General features: G+C 39.0%; 2 protein-coding genes across 2 annotated transcripts; one reads left to right on the top strand and one right to left on the bottom strand.

Annotated features, from left to right (window-relative positions):
* Positions 1-2,223: 2,223 nt before the first annotated feature.
* On the bottom strand, positions 2,224-7,131 carry LOC306700086 (uncharacterized protein). Its single transcript, XM_079164986.1, has 5 exons — positions 7,041-7,131; positions 4,791-5,153; positions 3,565-3,834; positions 3,187-3,249; positions 2,224-2,990 (listed from the first exon to the last, which is right to left on the bottom strand). The coding sequence occupies exons 1-5, from the start codon at positions 7,108-7,110 to the stop codon at positions 2,878-2,880; spliced, it is 879 nt and encodes a 292-aa protein (XP_079021112.1). The 5' UTR covers positions 7,111-7,131; the 3' UTR covers positions 2,224-2,877.
* Positions 7,132-7,996: 865 nt separating this feature from the next.
* Positions 7,997-12,824, top strand: psmc4 (proteasome 26S subunit, ATPase 4). Its single transcript, XM_079165550.1, has 11 exons — positions 7,997-8,056; positions 8,705-8,803; positions 8,994-9,180; positions 9,780-9,926; positions 10,291-10,400; positions 10,558-10,651; positions 10,840-11,007; positions 11,119-11,195; positions 11,618-11,786; positions 12,124-12,179; positions 12,340-12,824. Exons 1-11 carry the CDS (start codon positions 8,024-8,026, stop codon positions 12,451-12,453), a joined length of 1,254 nt encoding a protein of 417 aa, XP_079021676.1. The 5' UTR covers positions 7,997-8,023; the 3' UTR covers positions 12,454-12,824.

Raw genomic sequence — 12,824 nt, 5'->3', positions numbered from 1 at the left:
ATCTTACTGCACAATTTGGTATTGAAACAAAGATATACAGATATAACCCTTTTTATTGTTCCACAATGTCGCACAAATGGGAGCTACAAGATAATGAAAAATGTATATGGTTATTTCTATTAATGTATTTAATGGTTTTCATTGTTTTTTCCCCTGTAAACATTTTTAGTTCTGTGTTAACTGTCTTAGCTGGACATAGTAAAGTAGAAAATTGCAAAACACTTCAAAGTTATTCTGTTGAAGAGTTTATTTTATTTAAAAAAATGTACATTAAAAATGAAGTGTTAGTTAACAATAACTCTAATAGGGAGTTAATACAGGAGTAATGTGTTTTTAACACTGGCAGGAGTCAGTTAAAAATCAACACTATTTAGAGTAATTTATTAATCAACACTTAGTGTCAAGTAGGTCTAACACTCATGAAGAGTAACTTAATTAGAGTTAATTTTGATTAACACTAAAAACGTCCTAGTGTCAAATTGAAATAACACTACAAGTGTTATTTACATCATAGTGTCAAATTTGAGTAACACTTCTCAGTGTAGTGTAGTGTAAAATATTAACTCTAACCATTGTTAAATTGACTCTAAAAATGTAACACTATGTCCAGTGTTACTTTAACACTCTGTAGATAGGGACCATATGTTCACTGAATCAGTGTTAAAATTTACTCTTTAAGTGTTGCATTGACACTGTCGATTTTACTGTGTACCAAAAGTCTACGTGAAATAATTTGATTATGACATATAATAAAGGATGCAAAATAAAAACAATAAATGATTGATACACAGAGATCATAAATGTGCAGGGCAGAGCAAAGCAGAGACAAAGAGTGAGCTCACCTTGCTAAAACTAGAGCAGTCGAACACAACAGCCCTGCAATAAATCTTCCCTCCATGAAGGTTATATTATATAAAGTCCACTTTTATTAGTTGAAGCTGTGTTAGAAAGTTCAAGTTTAAACGGTCATTTTGGAGGCTGTTTGTGGTGCTGTTGACAGGTATATGTCTGTGTCCTTTGTCTCATAATCCGTCATGACTAGGCTGTTGCTTTTTTCAAACTCCTATTTCATATTAGAATATTTCAAGTTGTCTACTTGACAAAGCAATGCAACTTTCATTAATATAATGAAACCAGAGCTTTCCATTTGTGTTCGGGTTACTCGCCTTAAAACTAAGTGTTTGTCATTAAATCACTCATGGAAAGTTTCTTATTTACTCGCCTGTCCCGTTCTCAGCCTGCCTGTCAGACATTTTAACTGCAAGGTTTTCAACCCACTCTTCCAGCCACCATTGCTCTCTGATTTAGTCATTAATCCACACATAAACGGGCATGCACACACAGCCACACAACCACATGTAACATAACCACAGGTGCACTGACTCACTGTCTGACTCAGAGGGGAATCAGTCCAGTCTGTGTGTCTGTGTGTCTGTGTGTCTGTGTGCGTGTGCGTGCGTGTGCATGCGCACTGATCTCTCGTTTTGGCCATTTCATCATGCCAGCAGTGAGGATTACTGTGCTGATTGCTTGCCTGTCCTCGCTCTGACAAATACATCCTTCCTGTGTGTGTGTGTGTGCGTGTGTGTGACCTTCCTGTACCTAATTCCACTAACATCCGTTTTCCTTATTTGAAAATTTGTGGATTAATTTCAATCACAGCAACAAGAGATAATATAAATATCCACTCGTGCTTCAGTGATTCTTGTACAAAAAGGCAGGTTTGATGCATCGATAGGCGATGCATTTGAATTAAAAGGTGATTTGAGTTTTGTCTCTTAATTTTAGGCACCGATTTTTCCCTTGATTGCTTGTTGTTTAGGTTTATGCTGAAAGTTAAGCCAGTGGAATATTATTGCATTACTGAAACTGTTGCTCATGTTTACATTTCTGATGAAAGAGGAACGTGTGGGCAGCGATCTGATTCAGAGCGAACTGTTCCTGAGAAATCAACCCCCCCCAAAAAAAAACCAAATGATAGTGTCAACGTGAGACTGTACATTTAACAAAAGATCAGTGAACAATAACATAGTCTACAATTTAAAATGCCCTTTGATACTCTATCACCTCTCTATGTAATATTATTCACAGTCATATACAGTTTACATTGTGAAACAGTTTACAAATAATTAGAGGAGGCCACAGATGTCAATCTTGTTTTGCTTCCTTTGATGCATTTTTCCCCTCAAAAATTGAACTACCATGATTTCATGATTTATTTGACCTTGACATATCATCACAATATACCATCACAATTCGGTTCAGGGGCTGAAACAGTTTTGTTGACTTATCTGACATTATTTACACCTTGCAGTCCACTTCATGTGGTATATATATATATATATAGTCTACATGATATTTTCCAACTTTACAGGTTCAAGACGACTGAAGAAACTACAGTGATGGGGGCAACGTGAGCTCACAAAACACCTGATTTAAATCGCAAGCCGCCATGCAGAGTTTTACTTTAAAACAACCTAATTCACTGGATACACTGCCACTCCTGATTAGAAGTTATAAAACTCCACTCTTCAGGCATGTGCATTTCTATTCTATGCCAAGATTGTGGATGCATTAATGGTTGAAAAACAATCCTCCTTCGTTTCAATGTGCACTCCACATCAGATGTTCTGTGAAGCACCATGAAGTGGCTGGCTGGTTCATTGTGGATTTGGGGATTCTGTGGGTGGGTTCTGCCCCTGAATTAAGATGTCGCCATGTAAATATTTGACAGCGCAGGAACAGTTTTGCCTGTAGTATGTTTATTTTACCATGCACAATATTTTCATTGAAAGTGCTCCCCCTGTTAACTTCAATGGACATAAGCTGACTGTCCATTGCTAAGCCTTTCCGTTTCAGCCAGATGTTGACAAACTCTCAGCATCTGTACATCAGCAGGGCAGTTGCGAGGCTCAGCAGGATGACGATGGGCACCAGGAGGAGAGCCATATACAGGAGCCACGGCTCTGGAAACACCACCACAGCTGCCTCTGAGAAACACAAAACCGAGGACATGAAGCGTAATCCTCCAGAAATTAAGGATTAAAGAGTGCTGGGTTTATTGTAATCATTTCTCCAATTAAAACAAAGCCAACTATCTGCATCGCTAGATTCCACTCGGTCCACAAATGCCTTTTTGTGACGTGTGTGAACATTTTTTCCTGAATCTGTTTTGGACAGACTCACCCGAGGCAGTTGTCGGACATGTTAGGGAACCGTTTTTTGCAGCGTCTCCATCAAAGTCAGCCACTAAGGAGAAAAGGTCAAACAAGTGTTGTCGACATAAGTGCAGGACTTCGGGCCAATGACGCCTTGAAATTGTCGTGTGCAGCTTTAAAATTATATCCACGGTTGTTTTTCACACTCAAGGCTTTTCTAGTTAGAAGAGAAACGCTTTTTTGCAGATGTGGATGGATAACTGGAAAGATGCTGGAACCACAGCAAAGATGTCAGAGTTCATGTTGTGTGGAAGCCTGCAGGCTGAACATTTACAATAACTGGGTGAGCAGTATGTTTATGGCAGCTTTTGTGTTATTCTATAATCTTCAGTACAGAGATTATTACCAGGCGAATGGTAGTGGAAGATGCTTTTCGTTATCAGTTCTCCGTTCAGGTGCAGCTGACACTCGTATTCTCCTTCACTCCTCAGCGGGACGGTGTCGGAGAAGGTGACGTAGGGCAGTACTGCGCCCGCATCTCCTGGAGCGGAGTCAGCAGGTTGGAGTTTGCATCCATCGTGAAAAATGGACAAAACAAATCCGGGATCCGGAGTCACGTTTACTTCGCACCAGAGCAGAGAGTCATTGTGAGCGGTGAGGTTAAAGATCATGGTGTCTGAAAGAGACGCAGGCAGATACACAGGTGTGTACACGGCACGTTAAAACACACTCAGAAACACACTCATTTGCATTGAAGGTTCTGTCAACGTTCATAAAATTCTTCTCCAACTTCTAAATGTTTTAGCCTACACTGCACATTCATATACCATGAAGACTGGTGCTCGTATTCACATGTACAGAAGCAATCTGGATACCAATACAGAATAGTTTTTGCCTTAAAGAATTAGCTTAAAGCTAAATTGTAGGGGTTTATATGTTCTATAATAACCTTTTAAATACTTGTTTGTCAGCAAGCATATTTTTCCTTTTAGTTTAGAGCTAAAAATGTCATATATTAACTTTATCTATCAGTGATATTTAAGTTTGAGTTTATTTTTTTATTTTTTTATTGGAGCAGTTGTAATGAATCAGTTGAATGTAACTTTATTAACTAGGAATAATAGGACAATAACGTGTAAATCCTCCTCCTCCTGGACTGGACCACAAGACAAGATACAATGCTCAGTTACACAAACTAATTCTATGATCGATCCAAACGTCAGGATCTCACTTTAACTTCACTCTTCCCAGAAAATGTAAATAAGATAATTGTGATGATCTTTAATCCCAAATGTAGGTGTGAAACATAGACAATGCTTAGCACTGATATTTCAGTCTGGACTGAAGTGGTGGGCCGCAAGACGTTAAACCAAAGTTCTAACATTGTCATGAACTTCAGTTCATTGTCAAAATCAATGCACTCAGACTTCTGTTTATCTGCGTTCTTCTTCATATCACCCACATTGTATAACTTGGTCATAAAAACAAAGGCCAGAAGGGGATTTTCTTTCATGTCAACATTTCTTGAGAAGTTCATAAGGACAAAATCACAGCCAGCATGTTTCCTCATGCGTCAATGCACCGATATTTGAATCTTAATAGGAATAGAACAATCTAAAACCTTGTATTCACCATAAACCTTCAGTGAAGTTTCATTTCCTTTCTTCCTGAAACTTTTAGCCTTCTGTGTGGTGATGGAGAGTTTGCACAGGTACTTCCCACTGTCGGCCCACTGGACATTCTTCAGGACTATGGACTTGTTTGAAGTGTTCCGACTTTTGTCCAGAAGTTCAACACGGCCCTCATATTTCTCAGAGGGGGACCACAGTCTGGGATTGTCAGTGTTGTCCTGTGTTAAGTACATCCAGTACAGAACCGGCAGGGTCACCATTCCCTCATCGTGGGAGAGATTGAGAAGGCACGGCATCATGACGTCATGACCCAGAGCAGCGGTGAGCACAGGAGGCTGGTGGACTGTGACCAGAGAGCGAGTACCTGAAAAACAGAAAGAAAAAACAATGAATGAGCAGTTTCCTGTTAAAAGTAACCTTCACAGTATCTTTCACCAAACTTCTCAACCTCCATCTCTTTTCAATTGTGTTATGACGGAGGTGAGTTTAGCTACTGCCAGCGACTGACACAAGCAAAGACCACAAGGTTTATACATGTGAGTTTAAGTTTCCAGTTTAACAGAAAGGTGCAGGAATGAGTCCTAAACCCGGCAATGAGTCAGCATTTATGCACTTCCAGTTCGCTCATCTCAAAGTTAATGGGTAAGATGCCTGAAATAAGGTCTTTGGTTAGCACGAGTTTAAGAGATTGCAACGCTTTGTTCTACGATTTAAAATCTGCCAGTAAATCCTTGTGACATTTGAGGCTTTTACGTGTCTTAAATTAGACACATCTTTGCAGTTAGTGGACGCACGAAAATAAAAATCCAAATGCAGACAAAGAGATGCACAGCTCAGCAGCAAGAAACTGCAGCTACCAAACCTTGTCTCTTTCAGACTCAATGCATTATTTGATCATAAAGAAGAAGTGAAATTAGACTTATTTTCCTCAAATTTAATAATTGGGGATTTTCCGAGCAGCTTTAAAGTGCCTACAATATATTGTTCTTGTATTAAGCTGATAAGAGGATATGTGTCTTCTGCGTATGTTGGTTTCTGCTTTCAGTTGTTGAGGTTGCCACTTCCTTTTTGGTCAATGGCAGCCAAACATTTACCAACAACATGTCAAGTAAAAGTTGTCACATGACAAGTTGTTTTCACTTTTTTACTTATGTTGGCCCAGTAGTTGCTGCATGATCTTGGAATATTTTACCAGAATGTTGTAAAGCTTTTAAAAGGAAGACAAAACTTTTGGATAAAAGATTGAAACAAAGAGATTGAAGACTGTGTTTACACATTCATTAGTGATAACAATTATTTTGGGCGTCCTGATAGCTGAATGTTAAATAACCGCAACTCCCTCGAATCAATTCAGGCTTTTTACCTTTGTTACATATCCCCTTCTCTCTTTCTCCTCTACCTTTACACTCTTATCCAATAAGAGCAAAAAAGAACCCCCAAAATATTTTTTTAAATGATGGTCGAGATATTAATCATGGAAATTTTCAATATTTTAGTGTGCTACCCACAAGCCTTGCTGACTTAGGCCACGAGACCAAAGATGCTCCATTTTCTTTTTACATATCCAATGATGGAGAAGAATCTAGCATGCAAAGATATTTGATACGGTTTAAAACAGATTATTGTCAAACTCAGATTGCATTTATCACAGTTTTTAGAAGTTATAACAGAATAACAATTGAAACACAAGAACTGGTTCTTGTGAGAGAGGGAAAAAGCAAATTGCCAAATATGAAAACAGAATTTACAGGAGGTTTGAAATGTAATTTGAAATGTAATTTGAAATGTAATTTGAAATGTAATTTGAAATGTAATTTGAAATGTAATTTGAAATGTAATTTGAAAAGACGTGTCCCGGTCCACCAATACAAAGTTAAGTTGTGAGGGTTCTCTCTCCCTGGATTTGTCATGGACCAAATGCAGAATTAAAAACAAGTTTTTGCCTCTGCCTTCTCCATCTAACCTGATGCATGTTGTTGTTTTTGTTACATATCAGAAAAAAAAGTAGAGCGTGAACATCCACACACCTGTGTCAATACCACAGCAAAGAAATCACTAAAGAAAGGATGAAAGCGCCTGAATGAAACCTGATCACTTACAGGAAGCAACGTCAACCGTATAAATTGCAATGTGCTGCAAGTAAGCCTGCAAAGCATTTATGATAAAACACACTGTGTTGACTTGAGTAATGAGTAAAAAGCCTGTCATCTGTCATCTATAAATCAAAAATATGTCAATCAAAAAACTGTACCTGCGACCATAAAGTAGAACAGTATCCGCTGTGTCCATCCCCATTTCGTCACAACGAGGCTGCGATGCATCTCAGACAAAATGATCTTCAACATGCGTCTCTAAACGGACGACTTTACCTCTTTTGAGTGCAGACAGATGAAGCACATGAAGGCGCATGTTACACCACTCCCACAGAGGCTGGAAGATGTTAATCTTCTGACGCCTTTAAAATGTCACACAGTCCAAAAAATAGTATTTTTAAAATTCTGCAAAGAATTTAAATGAATAAAAAAGGCAGTATAGAAAAAATGTTCTTTATTATTTAATTCTTTATTAAAAATTACATATCAAAAATGAAAGCGCAGTAACAGGATGTGGTACTTTGGTTTAAAGTCAGTTTTAGTTTTTTTGACGTGTATTTTGATGCATGGGATATGCCTCACAAATGTGAGGTGTGAAGACCACCAGCTCTGCAACAGGATATTACATCTTTCTGCACACCCACTTGCACAGTCGGTTAACTTCAGGACTGTGTTACACCTGCATGTGGTGAATTTGTGTAAAATAAAAACGGTTTAAAAGATGATTTTGTATTGTTTAAAATAAACCCAGATGTGTCTCATCTGGGTTTATGTCAATTTAGTCTGACAGAATGTGCTGTGAATATTTATCGCCAAGTACTTTTCCACACAACAAAGAATCAACATGGCAAGAGAACAGAAAAAATATTCAAAAAAAGTCAGGAAACAATAATCTAATAATAATTAATATGATAATGTGCAAGTACAAGTTAAAATGAGAGAGCTGTTCATTACAAAAGTAATTCGTATCCAAAATAATTATTAAGTGTATGTTTCTGTTTTTTAAATATAACTAAATTTATAAAAATATAAATAAATTTAAACAAGTAATTGCCTGTAACACAGCGATGAACTCCATTACCCATAAAACCCCTCTGCCAACGTGTTGCGTCATTACGTCAGACGGCAGGCATATTTCAACATGGAGGACATCGTAGCTGTGGAAAAGAGCCCGGTATGAATTAGTGAGATTGTTTCCTGGTTTTTCTCTTAAAAATTGACAGAGTTTCTTTGGTAGGCCTTTGTGAATTTAAGTGTGTGAGTATTGCTTTCCTCTGGTGTTTGTCGCAGTATTTCACTACTCATTAGCTTGTTAACGCAGCCGAAATGTAAACCTGCCAATTCATTCTCTATTCAGTTTAACGTTAGTTGCTCTGTCACGCAAGTTAGCTGCTAGCGTTAGCTACTAGCGTTAGCCTGATGTTTGTTGAGCATGAGAAAATTGATTGGCTTACGATGACGACGGTTTTATGAAAGCTATACATAGCAAAGCTTGATGTGAGATTGTGTTATTATTACTATTCGGTTTTAAATAGTCTTTTTTTTGCTTTTAGAAGCAGTTTAAGTAAGCTAGCCGGTAACGAGCTAACGGGAACGTTAGCTAAGCCACTGTTTGTCTTTGCTAGGTGCAAGGTAATAGCCGAGCATACAGTTGTTGTCTATCGACAAGTTTCTGTAAGATTCAGTAGTCTGTGACATTACCATAAATATATATTTTCTTGTTTGTTTGGGTGAAATAGAGTACAAGCTCTTCGTTGACGTGTGATGTTAAATATAATAGTTTTAACATTTTATGTTATACTGATGCTTTCACCCTTCACAGGACGAGATGCCTGCAATACTGACCTCCAGACCTCAGACCGGTCTTTCTTTTCTGGCACCAGAACCAGAAGATCTTGAGGACCTCTACAGCAGATACAAGGTCTGATACCTATTACTACATTTGTGTTATGTGATCAGACACAACAGTTATTTTTCTTAGTGGTTGAACTATTCATGGTCACACACAAACGTTACCAACGTTGGTCAATTATCTGCAGCCAGCAGATGTGTGGTACTTTTATCTCCAGCAGGCTCTCACCCGTCTTTCCTTTTTTGCTGTGCGTTTGCAGAAGCTGCAGCAGGAGCTGGAGTTCCTGGAGGTGCAGGAGGAGTACATCAAAGATGAACAGAAGAACCTAAAGAAAGAGTTCCTCCACGCCCAGGAGGAGGTGAAGAGGATACAGAGCATCCCGCTTGTCATTGGCCAGTTCCTGGAAGCTGTTGACCAGAACACAGCCATTGTCGGCTCCACTACAGGTACCATTAATACAATATATATATATATATATATATATATATATATATATATATATATATATATATATATATATATATTCTGCCAACATGGACAGCTGTGCACATAAACAGTGACAACAAATCTATGTATAATAAGACCTATGATACATTTTAAGAGGAAATTTACAATTCTAATTTGCACTCAAAAACACTGAAAAATAATCAGTTGTTTCCTGTTGTGTGTTGTCCTTTTTACAGATATTCATACTGTGGCTGACATTTTGTTCACAAGTTAATGTCGAGCTTAATATTAAGGGGGTACTGAATGAACAATTCAATTCTTACGAGCATTAGGTTTCCAAGAGATAGGTGGATTACAAAAAAGTGTGCATTAAAAGCACAAAAAGAATGACTGAAAATAGATTGTTAAACAGACATTGCAGATAATTAAAAATGAATGAAACGGCAATCGTGCTGTGTATTGGAATGCTTTATCGTGTTCTTGAGTCTTGAGAGACAACCTAGAAGAGATGTACTGTGTGCTGTCAAATTTGAATTATTCAGAGTGAAGTACAAGTTCTAAATCTGTAATGAGTTCTGTTCCCTTGTTCTGCTCTCAGGGTCCAACTACTATGTGCGCATCCTGAGCACCATCGACAGAGAGCTGCTGAAGCCCAACGCCTCGGTGGCTTTGCACAAGCACAGCAACGCTCTGGTGGATGTGCTCCCCCCTGAAGCTGACAGCAGCATCATGATGCTGACGTCAGGTACAGCGCTCGCAACCACTTTCTCCCGGAGGTTCTCTGGTTCGGTTTTAATAGCGCCTCAACAAAGACGGCCGTGGTCTGATGAGGAGATGACGTTTTTCTACCAGTGTCACAGAAGATTTTACTCTCAGCAGTCCAATCACTGAATTCTTTATCAGTTGGCGGTTCATTTATTTTACAAATCTGTTAACAATACATAAATGTAATATTCTACAGTCATGATTATTAAATCCAAAGGGACAGAAACAAGAACAACTCGTCGTTTAATTTCGTCCTCCCTGCCACCAGAAGACTACTTGTATGAAGTTGACGATGTTTGAATCAGAAAGATAACTTTCCCTTTTCGCTGTGTTTGTGCTCCCAGACCAGAAGCCAGATGTGATGTATGCTGACATTGGTGGTATGGACATTCAAAAGCAGGAAGTTCGAGAAGCTGTTGAGCTGCCACTGACACACTTTGAGCTCTACAAACAGGTCAGATGTTCTAGAGAAATTAGACATGTTTTACATGGACAACAAATGCTTTTCGGGGATTTTACACTCGCACTCGTGAAATAACACAAATTTGCTCTAACACAAATTTGGAAAACCTGCACTAGACGCACATTAACTGGTCTATTTCCTTTCTCAGATTGGCATTGACCCACCCAGGGGTGTCCTTATGTACGGACCTCCAGGTTGTGGCAAGACCATGTTGGCCAAGGCTGTGGCGCACCACACTACAGGTAAGTCCTCCATATGAGACCTTCTTGTGTTAATGTACTGAGATGTCTTGTTTTATTTCAAGATGGATTCAAACACTATAAAACATGTCATTATTTAAAGCAACAAAGACACTGTATTTTAGAATATTTATAAGGAGTATCCACAGTGAATAGAAGTCATAATCTTTGTCCGATCACTCTGTCCCCAGCGGCGTTCATCCGTGTGGTGGGCTCTGAGTTTGTTCAGAAGTATTTGGGTGAAGGCCCTCGTATGGTGCGTGATGTCTTCCGGCTGGCGAAGGAAAATGCTCCGGCCATCATCTTCATTGATGAGATCGATGCCATCGCCACGAAGCGTTTTGATGCGCAGACTGGAGGTATGAACGTGTAGACTTCATGTATACAAACCAATGTATTGTTTGAAGATGCATTAACAACATGGTAAAAAAAAATTCCGTCTGACCTTGTTTTTTTCTCTTTTTCTGCAGCTGATAGGGAGGTGCAGAGAATCTTACTTGAGCTGCTTAATCAAATGGACGGTTTTGACCAGAACGTCAATGTCAAGGTGAGCTTACTCCACCTGTCAGAGAAAGCTCTTGATGGAGCTTGAGCTTCATTCACTATGCCCTCTGGCCATTCATTCCCCTTCGCCAGCATGTTGTCAATCTTCAAAACCTTGAATAGACTTTTGCTTTCAAGGAAATGCAGCACAGACTTGCACACAAATAGCCTTCAGTCTGTAAAGAAGGTGGCTGCTATATTCAAGGAATGTTTCGTCTGTTAATAAATACATTATCTAGGGGGGGGTTCCAACTTCATACATTTCAATGAATAAAAATTCAATTCCAAGGACTGGCTGAATCTTTGCCCAAGAAACCATATGTGCATTCGGTCCAGAAGCAAACATTTTATGTGGAACCAAATGCCCCTCATTTCACGCTATGTCTGAATTTTTACCATCGTGCTCACATTTGAACCCTCTCTCAGGTGATCATGGCCACCAACAGAGCAGACACGTTGGACCCGGCGCTGCTTCGTCCTGGTCGTCTGGACAGAAAGATCGAGTTCCCTCTGCCCGACCGCCGGCAGAAACGTCTGGTTTTCTCCACAATCACCAGTAAAATGAATCTCTCTGAGGAGGTCGACCTGGAGGACTGTATCCTTTCTGTTCAATACCGTGTTAAAGTGATGTTTAGTTATTGAGCTCATGATGGGAAGTTGGCTAAATGTCAGAGATGCTAAAATCGCGTATCGTTACCACTGTAAACCTTACAACAGGGTGGAGCTTGTGTTGAAATAAAACCAGTTTATTTCTTACAAAATGTTACATTTACAGATATTGAATATTAATAGAACAAAATGTAATATAATCAGTTGGTAACTTGATGTTTATCTTCCAGTCATAGGAGTGTGGACTTACACACTATCTAATCTTTGTCTCTGACGTTCTGTTGCTTTGATGTATTGTTCAGTTGTCCTTAACTGATGTACAGATGTTGCCAGACCAGACAAGATCTCTGGAGCCGATATCAACTCCATCTGCCAGGAGGTGAGCTAGAGCTTTAATTATCTGTTGATTTACCCCCAACCCTTTTCATTTCTATTTCTCGGAGCAGTGCAAAATGAAAAATCTTTTACTTTGTGTATAGAATCATAAATATATATATATTTTTAAGATGTTCTCCTTATTTGTTCCTCTGCTGTCTCAGGCTGGCATGTTGGCCGTGCGTGAGAACAGGTATATCGTCCTGGCCAAAGACTTCGAAAAAGCTTACAAGACCGTCATCAAAAAAGACGAGCAGGAGCACGAGTTCTACAAGTAGAGAGAAAAAATATATCTTTGGGGGGGGGGGGAACCAAACGGTGTCCAGACACACAAGTTTGTTATTGATTTACGTCTGTGTGTCTGTATCTACAGTGTGTCTTTTGAGGATTTGCAGTCCCTGACATTGATATTTGGACTAAATTTCCCCAATTCAGCACAAGGCCTAATGTCAGATTCCACCTGTCAGCCTGGAGAAGACACACTACTATGTGAAGGAGTGCTTTTTGTACAGGCACTCTACTGGTTCCTAACAATATCTGGCCCTGACTGTAGCTAGGATAGAACATTTGTATCTATATGTACTCACTTAAGAATGCGTTACAATAGAAATATCCATTAAAGATGTTTTCAATAATACAATGTAAATGT

This window comes from Pholis gunnellus (genome assembly GCF_910591455.1).
Source record: "Pholis gunnellus genome assembly, chromosome: 8".
Lineage (NCBI taxonomy): Eukaryota > Metazoa > Chordata > Actinopteri > Perciformes > Pholidae > Pholis > Pholis gunnellus.
Note: the sequence above shows the minus strand (reverse complement) of the source record. Positions and strands in the feature narration are given on the sequence as shown.

Excerpts from the sequence above, each read along its gene's own strand:
- psmc4 (XM_079165550.1), top strand. The coding sequence starts at position 8,024 with ATGGAGGACATCGTAGCTGTGGAAAAGAGCCCG. Across the intron at positions 10,401-10,557 it reads ACTTTGAGCTCTACAAACAG|ATTGGCATTGACCCACCCAG; the intron begins GTCAGATGTTCT and ends TTCCTTTCTCAG. Across the intron at positions 11,196-11,617 it reads ACCAGAACGTCAATGTCAAG|GTGATCATGGCCACCAACAG; the intron begins GTGAGCTTACTC and ends ACCCTCTCTCAG.
- LOC306700086 (XM_079164986.1), bottom strand. The coding sequence starts at position 7,110 with ATGCATCGCAGCCTCGTTGTGACGAAATGGGGATGGACACAGCGGATA. Across the intron at positions 5,154-7,040 it reads GTTCTACTTTATGGTCGCAG|GTACTCGCTCTCTGGTCACA; the intron begins GTACAGTTTTTT and ends TCTGTTTTTCAG. Across the intron at positions 3,250-3,564 it reads CTTCCACTACCATTCGCCTG|TGGCTGACTTTGATGGAGAC; the intron begins GTAATAATCTCT and ends TTTTCTCCTTAG.